General features: G+C 42.4%; 1 protein-coding gene across 6 annotated transcripts in view; it reads right to left on the bottom strand.

The window, feature by feature from the left end:
• Positions 1–26,186, bottom strand: part of ncor1 (nuclear receptor corepressor 1) — a 71,745-nt gene that overhangs the window by 12,272 nt on the left and 33,287 nt on the right. For 3 of the 6 annotated variants that reach the window (XM_080436400.1, XM_080436402.1, XM_080436405.1), the window contains 16 exons: positions 24,742–24,878; positions 22,783–23,102; positions 15,369–15,434; positions 10,672–10,808; positions 10,466–10,568; positions 7,846–8,293; positions 7,569–7,692; positions 7,212–7,392; positions 6,409–6,576; positions 3,423–3,619; positions 2,870–2,981; positions 1,722–1,807; positions 1,379–1,547; positions 1,158–1,283; positions 989–1,072; positions 158–411 (listed from right to left, as the gene is read on the bottom strand). In XM_080436400.1, the coding sequence (XP_080292526.1) occupies positions 158–411; positions 989–1,072; positions 1,158–1,283; positions 1,379–1,547; positions 1,722–1,807; positions 2,870–2,981; positions 3,423–3,619; positions 6,409–6,576; positions 7,212–7,392; positions 7,569–7,692; positions 7,846–8,293; positions 10,466–10,568; positions 10,672–10,808; positions 15,369–15,434; positions 22,783–23,102; positions 24,742–24,878 (2,712 nt within the window). The remainder of the gene's footprint in view (positions 1–157; positions 412–988; positions 1,073–1,157; positions 1,284–1,378; positions 1,548–1,721; positions 1,808–2,869; positions 2,982–3,422; positions 3,620–6,408; positions 6,577–7,211; positions 7,393–7,568; positions 7,693–7,845; positions 8,294–10,465; positions 10,569–10,671; positions 10,809–15,368; positions 15,435–22,782; positions 23,103–24,741; positions 24,879–26,186) is intronic. The other 3 variants (XM_080436401.1, XM_080436403.1, XM_080436404.1) reach the window with 3 other exon arrangements.

Below are 26,186 nucleotides of genomic sequence, written 5' to 3'. Positions count from 1 at the left end.
AAAAAAATTCTGCGTAATGAATGAGTACTTTTATTTTTGGTACTGATGCCAATACCTTGAATACAGGACTTTCACTATAGAATATTTCTAAATTGTAGTATTGATATTTTTCTTAAGTAAAAAATCGTAGTACTTCTTCCACCACTGCCTGTCTTACCTGAGACATAGAACCCTCCATAACCCTCCGGTCAGACATGTCTGGTGTTTTGCGGTTGTCCTGGCTGGATTGTTCTTGTCGTGGGATCTCGTGAATGGAACGGCCCATCTCTTTGATTGTGTTCACTCCGCCTTCATATGGCTTACCCTTGCCAATACCCCCTTCAAAAGAACGGATAGGTGGGCTCTCCCGCTTGATCTGTTTCCCATATTTTATGCTATCCTCATAGGCTTCTGCTGAAGTCCTGGGTGTCCCTGTAGAAAAACCCAGAATGTAGTATGTATGTTATTCAAGGATATTGTGATATTTTCCCTGTACTGCATATTGTGATGATGATATCAATCACGATATCTGCACACAACAGACCGTCCTTTTTAACACATTCAAGAATACCTAAAATATTGTTAAAGCTGCAATCCAGGACTTATTTTTATGAATAGAATGCCATTTTGTCCACTCTTTATGAGTATGTTATACAATGTAACTAGCACATTTGCAATGGATGGTCTCCCTGCACTTCCACTGAGAAATGTAAACCCTGGTGTCAGGTAGAACACCAACTGGTTGACAATGTCAATATAGTTATTTGAAGCAGATGGCACACCAGCTTGGACACTAGATCTGTATTGCTGTTCCGACATCGTTACAATTACCTCTCTCTGTCAGGAGAGGGAGGCAACTGACAAAACTTAAGGATTGTAGCTTTACATTATTATTAATTGTATAAAACTAATATCCCAACATTATAAATACAATAGAGGTGTCTAATAGGGCTGCACATTGTGCAGCCTTATTGGACACCAGTAACAGTGAACTTTAGAATGTAGGTACCTTGCATGATGGATCCGGTCATCAGCGGCCTCTCCTTAGAATCTCCATGAACACCTTCTCTAGGCAAGGCTCTGCTAATCAAGCCTGTAAAAAAGAGCAACACTGTCACTAATCTTTTAAAGAATGCACAGAGCAATGCATATATAAGCTCACAATCAACAAAACATACCCTCGAATGGGGCACCCTCCCTGCCAGGATGTCCCCTAGCCATGGGTCCTTCCACCATGTCATAGGTTCGTTTCAGTTCATGGCCCATTCTGGGACTGCGGGTGGCTTCCCTGGGATTTTTGATAGCTTTTGGAGAAATATAATATGCATGAATATTAATGTTCCCTGTTCATGGACTGGCTAAAGATATGTTAATATTTGAATAATCACACAGAACCTACCGTCGTAGGAGAGGATGTGGCCACTCTTGCCCTCGTAGATGACATGACCCTTGGCCAGCTGCTCTCCCCTGGCCTTGTCTGGGTTGCTCAGGTCCTCTGTGGCCAACTTGGTGATTGTGCCCTTGAGGAGGTCAGCAGCAATGCTGGACTGAGGCAGGGCTGGCGTGCCCTGTTAAAGCAAGAGCAAGAGTTGTGAGAAACAGACAAACCAAAAACATAACATCCATACACATGACCAATAGTGTCATACACATTCAGCCAGTGGTAGTCAGATGCATATATTTGACTACAGATGTGTTTTGCATGTCTGCATGTCCCATTCCACTCAAAACATATTCATTACCTGAGTGATTGATCCTCTGAAAGCTAGACCCTCACCCATCTTGGCAGGGTTGCCTCTCCCATCCTGTATGGGTGGCAATGGGCCTCCTGGTGAAATAAAGAGCGAGACATGAGGAGATTGGTTTGTGTGGACACTGGATAGTGTCTGTGGGGAGGGGGGGGGGCATTTGTGGTAGGAACTCCAGGGTGTGAGAGGCCAGAGATTGTCGGTGGTGGTGGTGGTAGTTATGTAGAAACCCCAGACTGAAGAGGGATGGCTTTTGGTTGGGCCTAACTTGAGGGACTCTCTCATCCTACACCAGCCTGCCACATTCTGTCAGGTCTGTGTAAACAGAGCAAGGAGGCCAATTCTCTGCTGCAAAACTCTAGGGAAGGGTCTATCCCTCAACTGTTCTGTGGTGGCAGACGTATCATTGCCTGAGCTGCAGAAATCTTTGATTTAGCAACTAAAGTGTCATTCAGAGGCAATGCTTGCTTTAGTTGTGAAGGGGAAATAAGTCATCCAGTCAGCCATACATCCAGTACTAATTAGCTGTCAAAGAATTTAATCACACGTGAATTTCACCCAGTGTTGAATGTAAAAAGCTGTGAATCCACAAACTTTGCCCTCAAATTAATTGAGAAAGCAGAAACAGAAAAAGCTCCTTGATGACATGTACATTAGGGTCTTGATTCTACCAGCATTTAGAGAGATCCATTATGAATCAATTGGATTAACCAATTTAATTAAATCATGTAACTCAATCTCACTCTTTGTCAATGACAACGCAACTGTATGGGGGCAATGGTGAGTGGAGTATTGCGATAATTAATTTACAGTTTAGGCATTTAGCAGATCCACAGTGACTTACAAAGTGCAAGGTCAGAGTAAGTGGAATGAACCCTAGTCAACAAACAATAGGCTAAACGCTAACTAGAGAGCTAGAAAACAAGTATGCACCACTAAGTGACTAGGATAGCTGGTTGGTAGACTTCAAACCTAGCATCTGTCTAAATAACAAACCGGTACTATCTACAGTATTATATTAGATATTCCCAAACAGTGTGCTGTGTGCCTTGGGATTTTGTGACAATCCCACACCCACACCCACACACACACACATCAACTTTGAACTGAATGATGACAATAGTAATTGTTAGCAGTCTTACCGGGCTTGCTGGGATCCTGCTGTCGGGGCAGACCCAGCGATATTGAACCCACATTGCCTTTTGTCCCCTCTGGGCCATAGGCAGCGTGTGGTAGGTACGTGCCAGGAGTTCCCTGGAACAGCACAAATCAAGAGGTTAGAATAAAAAGGCAGGATTGCAAGGACTGCATACAAACAAGAAAGCTGGACAAAGAGATGTTAAAAAGGTACCATAACAGGTGCATATGATTGGTGTGTCACCAAATTGATGGTTTACAATATCTAACTAAATGATATTTGTCAAATGCACAGTAACAGTACAGCATGGTAGCAGTTGTTAACAGGCAATGAATTAATGGTTTAAGAGCGCTCTTCTGTTTATATAAGTAGAGTAGCTATATCTACACAAATGAATCAAATAGAAAATAGTTAATATAGGTAGTAAAAGGGTAGTAAAATAGGATATGTCAAAAGAAAATACACAATCAGGTAAAAACTAAGTGGCATAGATAATTTTATATTAAACTTTTATTTAGCCACAAAGTCACTGTTAACAATTTACTGTGGTGTCTTACCTGGGAGATTGAGCCTCCCTGAATGAAGGAGGGCTTGTCTGTGGGCTTGGAGGTTGGAATGAGTGGAGGAGGAGATGGAATGTTAGAAGGTCGGCTGTGTCTGTTGAAAGTCACCCGCACACCATCCGGAAGGCTCTGTACCAGCTGGTTGGGGGCTGGGTGGAGGACTGGGTAAAGAGAGAGAGGGAAAAAACAGACTACATTTAAAACGTTAACTCCATTAATGCTTTAATGCAGGAGTCTTCAACCTTTTCAGGCCAGGGACGCCCAAACTGATGGGGTGATGGAGCAGGGACCCCCTACCTCGTAGGGTAGGGGGTAGGCCACCACATATATCGTATATTTATGTATACAATTGTGTTTTATATGTATAAACATGAACAAATGGTTGCCTGGAGCCTGCTCCTACCCACAGGTTGTCCCAGTAGGTGTGCAAAAGACCTTTTCTTTCTCTACAAAATATGTATAAACATACCATGTTATTGTGCATTCAATACTAAGCTATTAAAATATGTCATGTTATGTTTAAAGACATAGACATTTTTGAAAAAAAAATATAATAAAGATTTTATTTTATATCAAATCAAACAACAATTTCGCGGACCCCCTGCAGTACCTCCGCGGACCCCCTAGGGGTCGCAGACCCCCTGTTGAAGACCTCTGCTTTAATGACTTTAACACCAACATCCGTTTCGATGTCATTATAGGTGACTATTTTTCTAATAGCCGATCTACAAGCTTGTAGATTGTAGTACTCTTGTGAGCTTGTGACGTTTTTTGAAAATATGCCTTAAATGGTTATAGTCCATGTTTGTTTTAAAAACCTCTATGAACCCTCGCTGTCCTAAACCCCATGTGACCTTGACCCATGCTTACTGTCTGTTCAGCCATGTCCTGGAGAACAGCTGACTAAACGGGTTATAATACAGACATGGTGACCAGGAGCGACGTTCCTGCAGGAAGCATCTGTCGCGGCCTGCACTTTACTGAATTAAAAATGCAAATGTTGCGAGAGTTCCTCCAGCAAGTACAGACATCACACTATCCTGCTGGATTCAGCAGTAAGAAATAAATTCCCCAGAGCCTGGGTGTGAAAAATTCAAATTCATACCCAAGTCCCAAAAACTGGGAGGACAAGTCAATGACTTTTAATTGGTCAAATGTGACACATGGGGAAAAACACAGGAGATGGTGAACTTTGGTAGAACCTTGGGTTGTATAGCTACCTGGCCTGAGTATGATATAAGTTTATCAACTTTTATCCTCCTCCTGTGCTCTGTGATCAATGAACCTTAAGTAGTGATTCCATTCACTCTCATTATATAGCGAAAAATATCTAAAAATCACACATTTAGCACAACGTCCTGGTACTGTATCTCATTTCCCCAAATTAAGTACAGTACAAGGTTTTATGACAAAGTGTATCAATTTGATATCAATATTGGTAATGACGTATGCATCAGTCTATGTTTGATGCAAGTGCATGCATTAAGTCACAGGAAGTCTTTACACTCAACTCTATTGCTTGTTCTTACTCCTACCAGCCTTTGTGGAAAGTAAACATTGGGGCTTGTATTTCATATTAAGAGAAGTGGTTTTATTCTCAATGTTCTTGCACTCCTATTGCTAACAGGAACCAGCACCAGTCTTTATAAAATAAATGAGTAGGCCCTTATATAAAAAAAATGAGAAAATGCCAATTTTCTACATGGAAAAGCACTCACTAAACATATATAGTACAAGCGCTAAGTTCCGCATTTTCAGCTTGCCCGCCGTTGCTAAGGTTCTTGGGCTGACAACACATCAGGTTTCGGCACCCAGCATTGGTTGGGTTATTGCATGGCTGAAATAGCCTCTCTCTCCCCCTCTCTATGTGAGCTCTGGTCTTGTCACACACAACCTCCCTGCCTCTCTCCCTCCTCCTCTCTGATCGAGCTCTAACAGAACAGAACAGAAGCCTAACAACGGTAATTTGCGCTGACGTCAACCGCTGGTGAGCAACCATGTTCATATTTGTGCACGTGACGTCAGACAAAACTGAAACCATTGCCCACAAGGCGATTTTGCTTATGTCCATATTTGGTCATACTCCACCGCCCGCCACAGACGACAAGACAAACACACACACGACTGTAAAGAGAAAATAAAAGCAAGCACAACGACATCTCAGAGCAAAGTGTTGAAGTGGATGATTACTTTCCTCAGAGTCCTCCACAGCTATAAAGTAAAATCAAATGCAAAATGGTAGAGCCTACTGTAGATCTGACAACAACTAGACAGTCACAGCTCGACCGTATATTATCATATAGGTCACTTCACTTTTAGCCCAATAAAAAGGAGCTTAAAACTTCAACATTTCAACATTCAACATTTATTTGGCTTCAACATTTATTTGACTTCAACATTTATTTGGCCTAACCGTCTATTTGTGCCCAGTACATCCCTACTACCAAGGAATATAACATGACAAGTTCAATATGGAAATCTCTTTAATTATACTACAATACAATATATAAAAGTATTGGCAAAATGCTTAGTTTCAAATCCAGAATCATGACAGGATAGCTCCAAGGTCTGTTTTGCGAAGTGAAGGGTGGGGGCTAGTATGAGTACAAAAAATGGAAAACAACAATAGCACAAAGCCACAGGTCGGTCAAACTCAACCCGCATCATAAAACACTCAATTGTTTTTATATTCAAATCTGTATACCGCTCTATGTCCAACATAGCCAAGCACAGAAATTCGATTTTCAAAGATGGGAAAACTAGTCTGGTAAGAATAAATATTTACCAAGGTGAGTGAGGATGGAAATTGACCATATTGATGCCGCAGCCATTTTGTTCTCAATTCATACATTGGGGGTGGGAAAGTATAAAGGAAGAACAAGATAGCCGCCATGTGAATATGGCCAATGGGAGAGAGCAGGCAAGAGAGGAGGGGAGGGGAGGAATAGGAAGAGGAAGGAGGAAGACGTGTGCTGATTACCTGGAGGCACACTGTAGCGGGACACATTGGGGACGTTGGGGTCGGGCTGGGGTGAGGCCTTGCTCATGTCCCTGGGGGAAAGTCTGTAGGGGGAGCCTGGCCGACCAGACTGAGCCTCCTGGTCCATAGCCAGCTTCATTTCATAAGGGATGTAGGTAATGGGCTTACCTGCAGTACACAGGCATGAGGACAAAGGGAAAACATGAGAGAAAGGCTCAACGTCAGCTAATGCTGAGCAGACCTACATGGGGTGATAAATATGCAACGTAGACTCCGGCTTCGGGACGAAACAACTTTGGAAATGTATCTTGGCTGCAACGCTCTGTGGTCGGGCGGTCCAGTTTAGCTGCCATTTACAGCGAAGGTACTAATAGCATTGTACAACAGCGATAAAGACCATGCACTGACTTGACCAGTATGCCTCTTAACGCAGTTAAAGGCATTAAGTAGTTGAAATAGTCTTGCACATAGGAGTATGTACTGCTCTGACAAACAAGTCACACACCCTCAAAAGGTCAACACAAAGGCCCAGTGTCTCCTTGCAAAATATATTTCAAGTAGAGCGAAAAGCGAGCCTTCGGCTCTCTGTTCACATTGCAGATAAATGATGGTCAGCTAATGCCTTATTCTTGTCTTGCTGAGACATGTTTTTTGTTTACAAGGAATGAAAGGGACAAAAAGACGTATTGGCCATAAATAATCTGCTGTTAAGAGCCAGGGGTACGGATGCCTACTGAGCAAGAGACCAGATAGAAAGAGAAAGACAGAAAACAGGGTAGCGGTGTTTGTTCGTCTTCTCTTACCATCTCGGTCTACTATGGTGGGGCTGCGGGTGCTATAGGTAGGTGTCCTGCGGTCCAGGTCGCCCTGATCCTGCCTCTGCTTGTCCTCTTGGTGTGCCGACTCGTGCACCGCTTTGATCTGGTGCTGGAACATGGCAAAGCCGCTGATGGGAACACTGCCAGGGCCATAAGGACCAGGCACCTGAAAGATTTGAGGAGGACGACAAGCCATGATGAGCTGGACTGTCAAATACTAGATCTGCATGCGAGATACAAAACAAACCTTACAGATAAACGAGGCATGTTTTCAGACTTCTTCCCACACCCTTCTAAAAAGACTAATATGATATGAGAATAGGTTCTGCTGTAGTGACTGACCATGGGCGGTATGGCGGCGGCCCGCTGTTGCAGCTGCTGCATGCTGAGCTGGCCCTGCTTGACTGAAGACACGAGCACCGAACCTGGAGGATGCAGCAATGAAGGCTTGTCCATGGTAAACATTCTGAGGGCAGACAAAAGAAACGAGAGAAACAAGAGACAGAAAGAAAGAAAGAAGCAAAAGAAAGTGAGTTGCGAACCCACTCCTAAAAAAAGCACACTCTTGGAAATATGAGTAGTGTCATTAAAGTACAGACAACATGCACAGAAGTCCTACCTCGGTCTCTCAGGTTCTGCCTCCACATCCTCGTCGGCACTGCAGGTGGCGCTGGAGTCATTATCAGAGTGGAGCTCCCTCTGCCTCTCTCCGTGGTCCCCCTTGTCTCCTTTCTCCTTGGCCTCAGGCTCCATCTTGACCTGCACCTCTCCGGTCTTCATGTCCACATCCTGCGGTTCACTCTTGGGGTGCACCGGGCCCATGTAGGCAGACATCCGGGGTCTTTCCTCGTGGGTGCTGGCCTCCCCCTCTGGGCTCTTTTCTTGCTTGACGCGAAGTTCCCCGTACATAGGCTCCAGGGTCTTCCCATTGTTGGTATGCCCTCTGTCCTGTTCCATGCACTGGCTGTCTCCCACAGCACCATCTCCTCTCTTGGGGTCACCCATCTTAGAGGGGTCTGGCTGGGAGGGAGAGGGGGCACTCTCTGTGTCAGAGCTGTTATCACCACCTGGGGAAACAGGAGAGAGCAGATGAGTACAAGTCCAATAACAGCATGGTATGTAGAAACCGTGTCCAGATGTTAACCAGTGGCCCCTTCCCATGGCAGATGTTTTCATCAACCTGAAACGCTTTAATAAACTCTCCAACTATTTAAGACTATGTGCACCTATACTTGCTCTCAGCATTAATTAGACATTTTACTCCCTCAATGCTACAATGCATTTCTTAAACACTTTAATATCATTGACCTCAGAGAAATAGCAAACATCATGAAGGCTCTGTTGAGTAGTATATAATATACTTGCACAGCACAAGTCCTTCCCCTGGTATTCTTTAGGATCACCCAACCATGTGACAATCTATAGGCTCTGGATTGCCAAGGTTCCTTTGGAACAGTTTGAGTTTTCAAGAGACAAAGAAAGAATAAACATGGCAAAAACCCTTATGACTGCTTCCTGTCCCCAGTGAAATCACTTTCAGTTATGTACGATTACAATCGGGCTGACACTTTCTCTATACAGTATATCGAATGCAACTGAAACCACAACGAAAACAAGACAGAATCTAATAGCGGCATGTAGACCTGTCATAATCGCAATTATTTGAGATAATCACAATTATTTTGCATAATTATCGTTTCCATGTTCAGACATGAAAGAAAATGTGCGGAAATAGCCGATCTACAAGCTCACAACGTGTCGTGTTTACGAAGCCTAAAAGCTAGACAGGAATGTATTTTGATTATATGTTCCATTGTTCAAAGCCAAAAACACAATTAAATCGTTAATCACAATTATTTGTGTAGCAATTAATCATCAACTAAAATGTCATGATCGTGACAACCCTAACAGTGTGGCTTCCCTTTCCAATGTTGAACTATTGATAGTAAGTTATTGTGTCTGTCAGTTATTATGTGTGTCACAACATCACATATGTGTGCGGCTGCATTTGTGCATGTCCTAGTGTGGTGACAGACAGTCTATGCCTCATTTAGCCAAATTAGTGATTTTATACGTGTACTTCAAAAATATAAACAAAAGGGAATCACAAGAATTGTGATTCCAATGTAATTTGGAAAGAGGGAGAGGGGAAAAAAAACCTGAAAGATTTTGTACATGCATAACTTTTCAACTACACTACACTCAATGGATTTAATATTATTTAGTCACAAGTTCTTGCTAATACCTTTCATTGGTTCAATATTCAATAAACTCACACAGACTTGTGTGTGAGTTTCTACTCCATTAGGAGATGGACAAGATGGAAACAAGCAAGCAAGCTAGAAAGTTTGATATTAACCTAGCAAGCTAAAAAGTAAGAAACCAAGAACAAAAAGTGAGAAAAAAGATGGCCAAAAGACGAAGTCCGGTAATCTGTTAGCCCCAGGAACAGGATTGCCCTGAACTAGGGAATTAATGCAGACATGGATGACTGGAATGAAATGTAAAGGCCCAAACTAATCGGGCCACACACTCAGTAACCCCTTTCCCAAGCACGGCAAGGCAGGCTATTTGACTTTTTCAAAGCCCTTTTCCATGTTATGATATGACAGAAAAGATACGAGTATGTCCAGGACCTCTGGAGTAGAGTAGGCAGAAAGAGACAAGAGGAGGATTGCCAGATCCAAACGAATGGACCAATCATTTGCATTCCATACAGCAACCTTCCTTCACTCTTCAAAGCCGACAAGTTGTTATACAACAGTTGACCAAGTCCACAGAAGCAGATTAGATCTTTTAAAGCACTACCTTTCCACCTCCTTTTCCGTCTGATAAACTTTTTCCTCTCATTTAAACCCAAGACAGACAGTAGTGAACAAACGCTGAATATTTGCCATTGTTTGTTTTTGTTTAGTTTTTTAATTTCTATAACTCACTTGCACCTCTCAGGAATAAAACGTTATACGTAAATACAAACATTGAGAAATTAAAACCTTGAAACTGTGACATCCCCAGTATTCATGTGGTATGAGTATAAGCAGACTTAAAAATAAAACGTGAGGTGACAAATCATAATACAATAAGTTTCACATCATATTATCACAGTGACTCTTATATTGAAGCCCGACTAGTATGTATAGGAAGTCTGATTGTTACGAAATCCATGCACTGTGAAGTTTGCATGCCTGCATTAGGTGTGTATGTGTGTGTACATGTAATCGTGTCTTCCTCTCTCTGACCTTCACTGTCATCTGGGTTGTCCTCATCATCATCATCAGCTGATGCTGTGGCTAGACCATCGCCCTGCAACGCCCTGGCATCAGCCCGAGCTCGCCGTGTGTCCTGGAAGAAGCAAATATAGAATGTTGGCATATCATTTCAGCAGAATATGAACATATTCATGATACTTTTGCATAATACTTTTGCATATAAATGTGTTACTCACCTGCTTGTGCTGCTGGAGCAGGTTGTCCAGGTTATGACGTCTCTTGTAATTGAAATAGAAGTTCTTGCACTGAGCCTCGCTTTTGGAGCCCACCATTTTGGCAATGGCCGGCCAGTTGCGTCCATGCTCAACAAGTCCTAATGTGAGATAGAAGAAGACTATTCAGCACAGGCTCAAAGCTTGAGTACAAATGGACAAAACTAAATATACTTTATATGTTAATATAAGCGTGTACATTATAAAATTGTGAAAAGCATTGCTACAAAAAATAAATTTAACAGGATTTATCTGCATCCTGTGACTAAAGAACTTTTACAACGCTACACCATATATAAGGGAAACATGTTGCTAGCAGTTGCTGATGTACTGCCCTATCCTGACCGATGCTAAGCTCACAATCAGCTTTAATGATCTCAATGAACCGTTTTAAGCCTACACTTACAAGTTGCAATGGCCCTTGAAGGCTGCCAATTACCTTTGGCATTAAGAGTGTTTCTCCTCTAAATCTCAAACCACTATTCTCCCTCTATCCCCTTCCTGCCATGGTAGCCTCTCTCTTCTGCACTGAGTTGAAGAACCTTGGCATTTTGATAAATTGCCATATAGTGGAGGGCAAAGTCCCATATTACTGTTTTAGCAAAATGAATGGGGTTGTTGGGATGTTAACCACTCAAGCCCCTATATACATATTGTAGATGTTAACAATTTAGATATTTTTATTGTGTATTATGGAACACCCCAAGTTTTTCACAGTGCATGTACTCGTACATCCTTGTGACAACAAAAATCTCTTGAATCTTGAATTTTAGACAAAAAAATATAATATCTTTGAAAGATTTTCGCCTATAATGACATGGCCAAAATAGGGAAGCCAGATTGAAAGTGGTTAAGACTGCCATCTTGTTTGGAGTGCCTTAAACACACAGTTTGTATGTCACGTGCCTGAGCCTTGTTTGTTTTGTGATTATGCGTTATATCCCCCTGAGGACATCACTTATCCGAAAGGCCTGGCAGCACACAGTAGCTAGGAACTGTACATTCTCTCTAGCTTCAAGTAGCTCCCATTCATTCTGAGCAGCAGCAATGGTACATTACGCGTCTAACCTTTGTTCATGTAGCAGCCATAACATGTCCATAAATACTCTCTCAACGATCCACTGCTGTCACTAAGGACCTTAAAAACTGCTTATGTTACATTTGTCCTCTTAGATGCATTATATTTTTGCCTGGGCTGAATCGATCACGTGGGTCAGCTGCATCACACACTGCAACAAATCTGCATTAGATGTTCCTCACATGTCCTTGCATCAAAACACTCACATGTCAAACTCAAGTCTTCCAACTAACATGAGATTGACCAAAAAAAGCTCCATATAAACAAAGCCTACATGACTAAACCTAACACCATACCTCCGCTATCCGGCAGAAACCAGCTTACTCCAAAATGTTCATTTTTCAGGAAATGACAAAAACAAAACAAAAAGTGCAGTTAGGAGGATTTGTTCATCATTGATAAGAACAGCTAAAAGGACCTCAAAGCTCACAATGAGGTTGGAGGTCAAACGGGGGAGGAGCCTGGAGTCAGCGAAACCAGCTAGCTCCACCCCCCTTTGGTGGACTTGGCTGGTTTAGCAGAAAGTTTGAGGGTCCAATGGATGGTTTTGTCAGAAGCGCTTTTTAATACTTTTCATTGTTTTAATATTTTTTTAATCAACACACAGACATAAAGGGTGTTCAATAGCACTGATTTATGGAAAAAATGCAAAAGCGGAAAAATGGAGTTAGCGAGTAGTGAGTTGGTTTCTGCCGGACAGCAACGATACTGTAGCTCAGTTTAGTTGCCAAGGGGAACTTTCATCTTAATTTTAAACTTCTGCATCTCATCTTTATATGCATTTATAAGACAGAAGAAAATAATAGCAAAGTCACACCATGCTCCAGGTACAGAATGAAGTTCCAAATTGAAAATAATAACAACAACAATAATAATGATTATTACTGTTAATGATGAAGTTATTATTGTGGGGCATTATCTAGCCTTTATTTGATAGCAAACGTGGAGAGAGACAGGAAAAGTAGGAGAGAGATGGGGAAATGTAGCAAAGCGCCTTGGGTTGGATTCAAGCCTGGGTCGGCTGTGCAAGAACTGGGCCTTAATGGCATGCGCTTTACCAGGTGAGCCACAATTATAAAGCAATGAATAATCAGAATGCAGGCACATCAAATGTAAATGTTTTACTGGTAAACTAAATAATAACAATCTTACTGTATATAGATGGATGGTTATTTTCTAGCCTGGCATGGCCAGACTAATATCACTGTGTAGAATGTCCACTGTGTGGAACCTGCATTTCCCAAGGGGCGAATAAAAAAAATGCCTCTGGTGATAAACCCGCCCCATATTTGCATACTGGGCCCTGAATCCCCTGATTGGTCCATCACCACTTCGGAGGGAGTGAAATCCAATCACAACTGAGCGGTGCCAGACCAAATCTGCCGAGGGCAATTTTCTTTTGGCAATGGCAGATTCGTCTGGTTTCCAGGCTAGTTATTTTCCGACCGTGCTGTAGGGCTGGGTATTGCCTACAACCTCACGATACGTATCACAATGCAGAGACCTTGTCCAACAGAACTTACTACAAGAGCTCTTTATTATTCTGTATAACAGCAAAGGCAAAGCCTTAAGTATCCCACAAATTAAAAAACTTTTCAGGCCTACAGAGATCTTTAAAGTACAATAAAAGACTGTTTCTAATCCCATAGTTCCCATTAATGAATGCAATTAAAATAATATTCTCTCTTTTTATACTTGAAATAGCCTTTTCTGTTGTCTCTTGTATTTTTTTTGTCTTTTTGTTGCAAACAATAAGGTTGCAATAAGTGTCTGAGTTTCAGACATGAGCCATTTGTGTTACAGTAAGTACACACAATTGGATGTGTACTGTAGAGATATCATGCAGTATAATGGAAACCTCAAAACCCCCAAAGGAATCGATATTAATATTTGGAATTTAATAATTGACCATTTGCTGTTTGATGGTAAGTTTATGTGACTGAGTGAGTGCGGGCCAGAGCTACAATGGAGGGGGAGGTCACAGATGGGGCTAGGGACAGCAAGTGTACAGGGACATATCTGACATGTTCCAAACATTAGCAGGGATTTTGGGAGTGACTGAGACCTTACTTCTCCCAGCTGTGGTTGGGAGTGTTACTTCCACACTCCCAACCACCATAGACCCCCGAAGTGCAAACATTGCAAAGGAACAAACCAGTGTAATTATTTTCCGTACAAGCTACAAAGATTTGTAGTTACTATAGTCAAAATAATAAAGAATTATCATTATTACTCAGTGGTCTGTAAAAAATATTGATGACATGAAAGTTGTCCTTGGTGCAAAAAAGGTAGGAGAAACCTGCCTAGAGGACTGAATCCACATTTATTTGCAGTTGGGAATTCCTTGAATCAATCTTAAGAGGCCCAAGAAGTGTCTGCACCTCGATCACACATGCATTTAATTAAAGATGAGTGATATATATAAAGTTTTTCTACACAGTTCAATGCTTCAATGCTTTTCTGCAGTACTAAAGAAATTCCACAGGCCTAACAAATCGCATGTATGATCAGTGACTAAAAAACATAACTAACCACTGTATGTCAACATTATGGCAGCAGGTCTTTACCTAGCTAGCATACATTTGTGTGTAATAATTTACCCCAAACCAATGGTAACAATTCAGATCTATTCAAACAACACACAGAAGAGGAAATTACATGCAGCCACAATGAATGCAAACTGCTTTTTTACATAACCAATGTTGGTTTCTGTGCCCTCGGGGAGAACTTCTGATTTCGGTGCAGGGTCTGGTATCCATTAGCCTTGTTTAAACACTCACCCTTACACAGATTAACAGCTTACAACATTGCACTACAGGAGGGCAGTGTTAACTGTGTGATGTGAAGGTCTGACCGGCCATGAGTAGTAGCTAGGCAACAATGAATTATAAATCTGACACGACGTATGATACAGGCCTGAATTCTTTCAAGTCATAACAGTAACATTTCCATTCTGAAAGGGGAGCCAAATCTTCCAAATCCACACCAGAGAGTCTCTAAATGAATCCTTCTATTATATCCTTCTGTCCAGTTCAAAGCACGTAGCCCTTGTGGGCCCCTCCACAGTAGGCCATACCGGTGAGGCTAAGTGAGTGTGGGCTTTAGACTGCGGGTTACCCAGCCAGTGACTTCAGCAGTGCAGTCCGAGGGCAGGACCAGATCAGCGCGAATATTTCAAAGAATCAAAGGAGACACATGTAAACTGAAATGTTAGAGAGGCTGACAAAGTGTTTACATGTTAATAATAGATAGCGATCCTTGAAGAAGTCCCTATCACGCTCTGCTGCATCACGGATGGCCTTAATAGATCACGGCATGCAGGGCACTGCAGCTACAACAGTAAAAACACTCACTGAATCCGTTCAACTTGGCCTGAAGCATCCATTTAACCACAGTCAAGTGGTTTGTGTTTGAGTGTGTGTGTGTGTGTGTGTGTGCGCACGCGCAAGTGCACACATAAAAGGCAGGGGAAGGAAGACCACCAAAGAGGGAAGAGAACGAAAGAAGTAGACAAGGGAGGCAAGTTCACAAAAAGTGGACAGCATAGGACAAAAGAGAGAGAGAGAGAGAGTCAGAAGCCTACCTTTTTTGGCAACTTCCATCTCCTCCTCGGTCCAGCGAGAAGTTTCTCCAGTTTCAATAGTGCCAGCTAAATCACAGAGATAAAAGATAAACAGGCCCCATCAGTACTGGCAGAGAGGAAGAGAAAGACAGACAGAGAGAGAGAGGGGGGAATATAGGGACAGAGAGAGCAACAGTCCGCTCCCCGACCGTCTCATGGCCACTAATCTAAAAATCTGTTTACATTCAGGGGCTGCAGAGACCTGCCCCTCGCTCACTCGTTTGCTAACTCTCTCTAAGCCTGTTCTCCTCCTTTTCTCTCTCTCTCTCTCTCTCTCTCTCTCTCTCTCTCTCTCTCTCTCTCTCTCTCTCTCTCTCTCTCTCTCTCTCTCTCTCTCTCTCTCTCTCTCATCTCTCTCTCTCTCTCTCTCTCTCTCTCTCTCTCTCTCTCTCTCTCTCTCTCTCTCTCTCTCTCTCTCTCTCTCTCTCTCTCTCTCTCTCTCTCTCTCTCTCTCTCTCTCTCTCTCTCTCTCTCTCTCTCTACTCCAGCAGCTCGGAACAATCCTCCCCCTCTCTGACACACAAGGGGAGGGCCCTCTGGTCAGCTGATCCAGCGCCAGACAGCAGGGGTGGGGGGTGAAAAGCCATGCCTCCTTCTTTGGGATATGGCCTTGGATGGAGACAAACACACAGAACAGCCAGCCCAACACCCACTACCTTATCCACTGTCGCTGTCCCTTAACGCACGCACAAACACTGTACCTGCCCACAAAACCAAATTCATAGAATGCAACTGCAGTGAGGAGCCAATTGGGACAATAACCTATCCAGTTACAGACACGACCAGTTACATACAGCACCTGTCACTACAGACACCACCCAGCTACAGACACCACCTGTCCAATTACAGACACCACCTATTCAGTTACACACACCACCTGTTCAGTTACAGACAACACACCACCTGACCGGTTACAGACACCATATTTATAGAGAATATATATAAACTGTGTGTGTATGTGTATATACACACACACAGTATGAGGGGACACATTATGAGGGGGGGGAGAGGGGGGGAGAGAGAGAGAGAGAGAGAGAGAGAGAGAGAGAGAGAGAGAGAGAGAGAGAGAGAGAGAGAGAGAGAGAGAGAGAGAGAGAGAGAGAGAGAGAAAACAGTATAATATTGGCTACTGTGTTGCTGAAAGAGGGCATGAAGTTGAACTTTTCTCAGATTTTTTTAAAGCCAAGTAGTGGCGATTTTGTTGCCAGGCATCTTGCCTCTTCATGTTGCTCATTGTAGCCAAGCTACCATGGTAAATGAATGACTGCTGGCCGCTTTATTGTTGCTGGTGTGACCACATGGTAGCTGTACAGTCTGTATTTTAACTGGACAGTCGGTTTCAGTAAATGGACAGGTTGGTGTCTGTAACTGGACAGGTTGGTGTCTGTAACTGTAATAGGTGGTGCCAGGAATGGGAAACTAGGCAATTGTTCAAATCGGGGCCTCATAGTTAGGTGGTGGGGGGGGGGGGGGGGGGGACTGACGGTGAACCCTGGCCCACTCTTCCCCACTGTGGCACTCATTGAGATTGTGTAAACATTTCAACAAATATAGCAGCAGATGAACCCTTGACATTTGCAGGAGCTCCCCCCCCCCACCTCCTCCCCCCTGCCTCGAAAGATGAGGAGATCCGTTCTCACTGTTTAGACCGGCTCCTTACAGAAGGCGAGGCAGTCTATTCAAACCCATGTCAAATGCATGTCTACTTGACTGGCCTGCCTTCTCCCATGGCGGAGGACTCGCTCACATGTTCCACTAATCCACAACTCCCCATGACCGTTTAAGCCCCCGTGAGGTGGTCGTTAATCTCAGCAGTCTCTCTTTTTTTTTTTTTTTTTTTAAGACATGGGAGTTATAAAACAGACGGGGGTGTCTAGTAACAATGTAACACCTAACCTCATGACAACATATCCCCCCCACCCAAAACCACCCATCAAGCCTCTCCCATGACCACTAACAAGATCAAACCACCACCATCCACCCTCCAGCACACTTCTGAGAAAAAACCTTGGCACGGGGGTTACTGGAGAACAAGTTGCACGCGCACAAACACCCACACATTAAATCTACTCAGTGGTCACTCAGGGAAATTGCACCTGACCGACAAAGGTAATAGGTAAATCCCTGATGTAACCAGGACCTGGCCATAGGGGTCACAGTCAGGGTTACGAGGTTGGAAGGGTCATGCTTTGCAGAGTGCTCATTAACCCATTCAATCCGGGAAAGCATCGGTGTCATTTTAAGATTTCTTTGGCGATTCAAAAATAGTAGATCTACAAGCTCATAACGTGGCACCGAGTGCCGCGCTATGAGCTTGTAGATCTGCTATTTTTTAGCATTTGTGCAAATCTTTGAATATATATATATATATATATATATATTTATGTTTTAAAGCGAACATTTCTGTGTTCATCTGTGCTTCTCTGGAACAAAATATTTTGAGATGGCGGTCGGCGGCCAAATACATATCATTTTGGGGGTCCTTGACCTGGAAAAGTTGAAGCATCACTGATATAGCAACACAATGTTAGGATTTAGTTATGGATTTGTATTTGGCACTGGGAGCCGCGCTATGAGCTTGTATATCTGCTATTTTTGAATAGCCAAAGAAATCTAAAATGACACAGATGCGTTCCCGGATTGAATGGGTTAATCACATTATGGGACAGACATTGCATAACTCAAGCAGACTGTTGAGAGAAGTGCACCACAGATGAGGAGCCAGTTGATGCATGAAGAGTACTTAACAAAACACAGTGAAATGAACTCAACTGCACTGATTAACCCTAGTATCTCTATTCTGGGGGGAACATCAGGCGAAAATAGCAGATATGGTGTAGAGGGGAAAAATATGCTTTCCGTAGGTGCCATTATATTGCTATTGCCATAAATTAAATACATTTTTATGTTTTTTAGTATGTCAATTTGTATGTATTTTCTATTTGTGCAAGTTGTAACTTTTTGTACTGCTGTAAACCTGAACAAGACTCAAATTAAAAAGCAGAGCCAGATTAAAAAGGGTTGCCCTGAAAGTACCTGTGAGCACCTTGAGCTGCCGCGGACAAAACAACAGACATCATCAAAGGGGGCTCTCAAAGCGTAAGGACGATATCAGTGTCTCGTGTGCATGGTCCCGAGAACCATGACAACGGCTCACTTTGCCATGGTGATGATTAGCTTCTAGACGGAGCCCACGGACCTGGGAGTTTGTTTTTTTTTCACGGTGGAAGGCTCGGGAGGGCTGGGTGACTACGCACGTCTCGGAGTCAGCGAGTGAGTGTGTGTGAACCTGGTGAACCACCTGGCCACTGACTTATGAGGGTGTCCTGTATGACTTCTCAGCATTGTGAGGTTCTGTTACCCATCCTAAACCCTACAGACTGTTACTTAGTTGACTGAGGTCCCCCCAGGGCTCTATAATTGGCCTGCTCCAGTGGTTTTCAACCTTTTTCATGCCAAGGACCCTAAATTGATATACATTTGGCCATGGACCCCCATCTGAAAATGTCTGGTGCCAGGGACCCCCAGAAGCAAAGATTTTAGTTAAAAATGTTCGCTTTAAAAAGTATATATATATTCAAAGATATGCACAGATTTTCAAGATTTTTCAAAAATAGCAGATCTACAAGCTCATAGTGCGGCACTTGGTGCCGCGCTATGAGCTTGTATATCTGCTATTTTTGAATAGCCAAAGTTAAGTGGTTAAAATGATTGCGACGCTATGTTAACTAATTTCGCTGGGGACCCCCTGGTACCCCCCACAAGGACCACAGGTGGTCCCCGGACCACTGGTTGAGAACCACTGCTCTACACCAAAACGTAAAAGCTCACAATTCGTCACATCAGCTATTTTCGCCGAATGTTCACCTCAGAATAGGGATGCTAGGGGTCCATGTGGTTAAGCTGTGCCCTTCTCCGGCTGTGAACTCTACAACATCCCCCAATCTTGTATAAAATACTTGTATGCCATTCCAGGAAAAAAGACTGGATAAATAGGAGTGGTGACTGATAAAACAACTCGCCTCTTGTTGCAACTACCCACACACTCATGCGATCCTTGTATAAATGGGATCATTCTCATATAAACTCATTTCAGTACTTAATACAATAAGGCCAAAGTCAGGATGTTGTTGTCCTGTGATACGCCAGCCTCTTGGAGCCTTGTCAGTGACAACAATCCTATTATGATCCACAACAACCCATGATTCAACCTATGATTTAGCTGGAAAACCCTATTGGACATCAACCACTCAAGGCAGGTGAGGGACAGATGATGGTAATTGTTTATGTTAGTATTTAACACTGATGGAATGTGTAAGCTTGAGCCCCCAGAGCACGTGGTATCGCCTCAATTATCAAACAATGACAGCTCTTCTCCTATAAATCCCACATGCGTTCACTTAATACTGCATACTAAAGTACATTAATAATAGCTCGCGTAGACAGCGCTGGTAAGCATGTTATTGCGCCATGGCCCCAAGATGAAAATGCTACTCCTCCCATTGTGTCAACATGTAGTGAATGTGTGCACGAGAAGTTACAGACAGTGTTCAGGACTTCAAGTAGGTCCGACAGACCGACAATATATTAAGGGTGATTAATAGTTGTGCGTGGAAAACAGCCTTCTACCAGCTCACAAAGTTTCGCAGCACGACACTTTGTGAGCTTGTAGATCGAGCTTGTAATAGCATGCTGAGGCCTAACAAAATAAAACTTTGGTTTCCGGTTGGCTGTCATTTTAGGGCTGAGTAGGTAGGGAATTTATTTTATTTTATTTATATTTTTATTTTTTTGTGGGAATGATGGGTAGCAAGGAATTTTATTTTATTTCCTCATGGGAAGGATGGGTAGGTAGCTTTTTTTTTTTTTTTTTTTTCCTATGGCAATGATCGATATTAATGCTTCTTTTTTATATATTCTATGTTTTCCTGAGTTACCAATTTCTAAATCATTAAATGGTTCATGTACACTGCACTTACAAAATAGTGTCTGACAACAACAAACAATAAACAATTGAAAACTTTGAATAGAATGTCCACACACTGGTTGAATACTTTTGAGTTTTAATTCAACTCTAAGTAAAGTACCAAAGTAAAGTGCTGTATCACTCACATACCAAAAATATTAATACAAAACAAACATCTTAAAGTAATAAAGTGTTTTGAAGCAGATATTTTAGCTACTGGCTATCCCTGGATCAAACTGGATATCTGTTGACTGAGCATTTATGAACAGTCCATGAAAAGTTCACAGACCTTTTTAAATGACAAACATTTCAAATTAAACTTTTTTCCCCCTTTCCAATGTTCAACAATGCAATATTTGAGAGAATGTAGCTATTAAAATATATGACACTGTTCCCCAGACAACTGAATTGTAAAACACAAAGACTACAGACCAATGTTGTTTTGTCTGTCTCAATGGTGGCCAATTTAGACCTACAGTATTCCACAGCAGCCATCTTGATGTGTCAATGGGTAACATGGGTGTATTTTAAGTAAGTAATTTTAAGTCCCCATTCAAATGGGTGGGCTTATATTGACTCTTAATTACACCTGACTGTGTAAATACCCATTGATGACTGACAGGTCAAAGTTGTTTATTTTACTTTTTTGAATTGTTAAAAACCTTGAAAAGCACCATGAATTTGATGTATTATGAAATAGGTAAATAGGTCTTTATTGGCCACCATTGATACATGCATGTGTAAAAAAAAGTGCAGTGGTGGAAAAAGTACTCAAATGTTTTACTTAAGTGAAAGTATGAATACTGCAATGTAGAAGTACTCTGTTAAAAGTAAAAGTCCGCAATTCAAAATGTACTTGAGTAAAAGTACAAAAGTATTGGAATCAAAATGTACTTAAAGTACCAAAAGTAAAAGTACTAAAATGTAAAAAAAAAAAAATAGCAGAGCTACAAGCTCACAACGCGTCGCATCGTTGTGAGCTTGTAGATCGGCTATTTTCAAATAGCCTATGTATAAAATAGGGCTAAAGTGGTTAATGTATGTTTTATAATATCAAAATGTATATCTGAAAAGTAACTAGTAACTAAGGTTTTCAAATAATTGTAGTGGAGTAAAAGTACAATATTTGCCTCTGAGATGTAGTGGAGTAGAAGTAAAAGTGTTGGAAATTGGAAATACTGAAGTAAAGTACAAATACCTCAAAATTGTACTTAAGTACAGTACTTGAGTAAATGTACTTAGTTACTTTACACCACTGCAAAAGTGGTCTGTAGCCTTTGTGTCATGGCCCCATTCTATTTAGTGGACTATAGAGCACTTGCAAATGTAGTCCTAGACGATTTTAATAGGGGTTTCAAATTGTCTGATTTCATATGTTTCTATGCAGTAGAATAGTTACTTTCCACCACTGCCTATTTGTCGAGACTATACTAGAAGGCTTTGTCTAAACGGGGAATATTATTTACTCCATGCGCAGAGTGCTGGTGATGTTAGTGACACAAAAAAACATAGGTAACGTTTGCTAGCTTTCTCACACTACACAGTAACGTCAGCTGAACTTTAATACAGTCAGTAGATGGGATCCGCAGGTCGTCGTCTCTGGGACCGAGAAGCCGACTTGTCTCTCTCGTAGTAAGTTTAGTACGTCGTTAAACAACTCCTCCTTTTTGTTCTGAGCTTGTTTGGCGGTGGGCAAGTGCACGTTATGTTGGGCTGCAAACAATCGGTCAAATGCTGACTGAGGGGCAGATGCATGAGACGACGAAGGCTCCGATTCCGAGGCTAACTCCTCGCATCGTGTCTCCCTGCTGCAGATGAAAACTGACATCGGCACTGTTTCACCTCCTTAATTATGTCTGCAAACGTTTTAGTAGTCAAGCGAATTATTTTAGGAGGTGGTTTGCACGGGCAGACGACAAACACTGTACACAGGTCCATGGCTGGAGGAGGACATGTATGTGCTGCTGTTGTTGTCGTGACTCGTGCGCCCGGCTGCGCCGCCGTCTCCTCACGATGACTCAATGACGCATGAATAGTAAAACAAAACATTTGCGCACATGATATTTTAGACGAAAGAAAACTTTGATTAAACTTCGCGAATGTGGTCGCACCAAATATATTTTTTGTAAGACGTTTTTGATTGACTCGGTCAGATTTTGACTTAATTTTTTTATTTATTTTTTTTCACTCCAAATGCCAATAAAATCATCTGGGTCGCGCGTATTTAATAGGGTCGGTCGCCAACCGGAAACCAACATATTATTTTGTTAGGCCTGATCCTCAACATTACTGATGAACTGTTGTCAATTATTAGGCACCATTTTCAATTGGATGGTAACTGGGGAACTCAGCACAATGGGGTGGGGGAGGGGGGCAACAGCAAATGACATGAAAGCTGCGGAGGCTTACCTTTATTTGCGTCCAAGGCAGATACTGGGGTTGGGGGTTTGGCAGGCTCCTTCATGGTCATGGTCTTGAGGGCTGGCTCAGTTTTGGGCATCTGTGGGGTTTCAGGCATGGCAGCATTGGCAGCATTGGCAGGCTCAGGGGCCGGGGGAGGCGGCTCCTCGGCCGCCACAGACGCGGCCTCGTTGGCCATGGAACGGGTGGTGATCCTTCGATTGCGGCGGCCCTGGCTGTTGGCAGTCTTTCTGCCACGAGGTGTGTTCGGCTCCTTTCCGTCCTCGTCCTCCCCAACGTCACACTTGTCTTTGTCCTTGCCAATGTCCCTGTGGCAAAGACAAGAGAAAGGGCATATGTCAATAAACACCCGTGGTCCTATGGTCCCCAGTTGTTAGTTCTCTTCTTTAGGGTGTACACTAACAACAGCCTCTCCCTGCTGTTAGTAGGGTGAAATGACCCACCACTATGCCCACCACAATCAAGCATTTTTTTTGCCTAAAACTGTACAAACATGCATCTTTGCTGAGATGATGATGATGATGATCTTGGAGTCTTGGACAGCTCAGTCAATTGTGTTCCAGCTAGGAATGACAATATTCTGACACAGGTTGTTGGAGCTGATGCAACAAATCCAATCAAACATGAAAGCTTAACCAGTTAAAGGGCAAGACCACTTTGGTAGAAGCTTGGGTTGTGTAGCTACCTTGCCAAGATGTAACCCCAAAAGTGGACAAGAAATCAGAAATAATTGCTCCATTGATTAGAAATTGATAATTCTAAATATGTTCCTCATTGACTTACATCGTACGGTGAAACAGTTCTCAAAGTCTCTCTTTTAGCACGTAAACAAACGTAAAAAAGTTGATTCAGACGGATATGGAACATCACCAAACCCAGTACCGTTTGTTTTTTAAATAAAAATGTCAGCTTCCTGTTGATTTCGCAATTTTTATTAGGACTGGATCCGCGGATCCGGATCTTCATTATGGGTGAAAATATTCACCCATAATGAAATGGCCAAAATAAGGACGCCAGGTTGAAAGTGGTTAACCCATTAACACTCTCACCGCCAGGCCCGTAGCCTACGGGCCGATAAATCCAACTGTAAAGCGCCGATCCCGTAGCCTACGGGCTGTGGTGCTTTTTCCTTTTTTTCAAAAAAAAAAACTTTTTTCAATTTTCTAGTACGCCACATTTCATTGTAACACCACCGGAAATGGAATTATTCGGGATCACGTTTTGCCCATCCCGTAGGCCTCCATTCTAAAGCGCACACTGAAACGCCATTTTCTTCGATAGTAGTTTTTCTCCTCGCTGATCACTGTTTAACATAAACCGTTCTAACTACAACATGGATGCCCCGTTTGACACGTGGTTTGGACTGGTAGACGCAGGGAGATCTCCGCGATGTTTACAAACAGTGCATAGCTCAATCTTAAGGATTTTAACGAGGTCTATGGCGACGTGAAAAAAACAAAAAACAACAATAAAACGTTGGCACTGGTGAGTAGATTATGAGATTAACCTCTGGCGGTCAATGTGTTAAGACCTCGAACGTATCCGTGTCATTTTTTATTTCTTTGGCTATTCAAAAATAGCAGATATACGCGCTACGAGCTTGTAGATCTGCTATTTTTGAAAAATCGTGAACATTTGTGCAAATCTTTGAATATATATATATCAAAGAGAACATTTGTAAATCAAATCTTTGCTTCTGGGAGTCCCTGGAACAATACATTTTGAGATGGGGGTCCACGGCCAAATACATATTTTGGGGGTCCTTGACATGAAAAAGTTTGAGCACCACTGATATAGAAACATACGTTTTTCAGATCGCTGTTAGGATTTAGAAGACATTTGTAGAATCGGTCTCAGGTCTTAGTGGGTTAATTTAAAACGTTAACTTGTTGCAAAACAATGCCAGAGCATGTCGGCTCTGTGCAGGACACACCCGTCCTCACTCACCTGCTGTCCTCCTTCTCATCTTTCTCTTCCTCGTCCTTCTTTTCCTCGTCCTCTTTTTTATCAGACTTCTCAGACTTCTCCTCTTCGTTTTTGTCGTCTGACTTGTTGTCTTGTTCGTGTGACGGACGTGTGATTTGCTGCAAAACAAACAAACATGCTTGGTTGCCATGGGAATAGATGTGGTTCTGTCGTGGCAAAGAACTTGGCGAACAGGGATTCCAGCACTCAAGGTACTTACATACCGGGGCGTGGTTTTTGTGCAATTAATTTGCCCCAAAATATATTTTTTTCGAACTGGTGTTTGATCAAGAGTACACCCACACAGAACTATTAAGCAGTGATAAAGCAACTCAAAATGTTCAATTCGATTTTTCACCGCAAATAAAAAAGCATCAACCTCTATGAATTTGGCATCAACTATATGAATAGTTTGAATTATTCGCCGATACAGCAGATACAGCTGTAACCAAACATCGTCATCTTATGTCACATCTAGTACAGCAGGCCTGGACCGCTGTCGTAGTGGTCCAGGCACCTAGGCTCAATGTAGCGTTGCGGGTTCGACTCCAGATCCCGGCGGCCTTTGCTGCATGTCACTCCCCTTCTCTCTCCCCATTTCCTGTCAGCCTACTGTCCTGTCAAATAAAGGCATAAAAGCCCCCCCAAAAAATAAATATATATATATATATATATATACTATCTAGTACAGCTGGGCAATATATTGAAATCTACAATGTAACACATATCGTCGCTGTTGGGCAGAAACCTTATACAGTACTTCAATATTTTTTATATTTTTATTAATGCCCTATTTTATTCTATACTTTGTCATATGATAAGTGTCACATAAAAGCAGCAAAAATAGCTGATCTACAGAACGTGGTGTGACATGTTGTGAACTTGCAGATCTGTTATCTTTTAATTTTCCAATATAGGCCAGGTTGAAAGTGGTTAACTCTGTCTGTGGGTTGTATAAATATGTAACCAATGCAAAGTATTTAACAAGAGCTTGGTGTCAATCAAGAGCAGTCTATTAAGCGTAATGTTCGGTGTCAAGAACAGCATGGACATCCCACAGGGACATCCCAGTACACACAGATAATTGTCTGGTAGGTCACAGGTAGACAGTCTGGAGAAGCGGAGGCGGTTAACTTTCCATCCTTCTAATGGATTCATCTCCAGGGGTGGGGAGAGATCTATGAAGTAGCTCTGTACTTTTACTTTCCCATTTTCCTCAGAAGTAACTGTGTGAAGAGCAGCCGTATGGTGATGTTCTTTGCGTCAGCATCTGTGCGTAATGGACGGGTGCTTGTAATTTTAAGTGATTTAGCATGTTGCTCATGCTGCTGTTGTATTTGAGCACTGTTTCACAAAGTTTAGATGCAACTTTGCTGTTCTTTGTGAAATGGTCTCAAACAAGCTATGCTTTGTGCATTTCATTCTCC

This window comes from Gymnoscopelus braueri (assembly GCF_963280865.1).
Source record: "Gymnoscopelus braueri genome assembly, chromosome: 8".
Classification (NCBI taxonomy): Eukaryota; Metazoa; Chordata; class Actinopteri; order Myctophiformes; family Myctophidae; genus Gymnoscopelus; species Gymnoscopelus braueri.
This window is presented reverse-complemented; position numbering and strand designations above follow the sequence as displayed.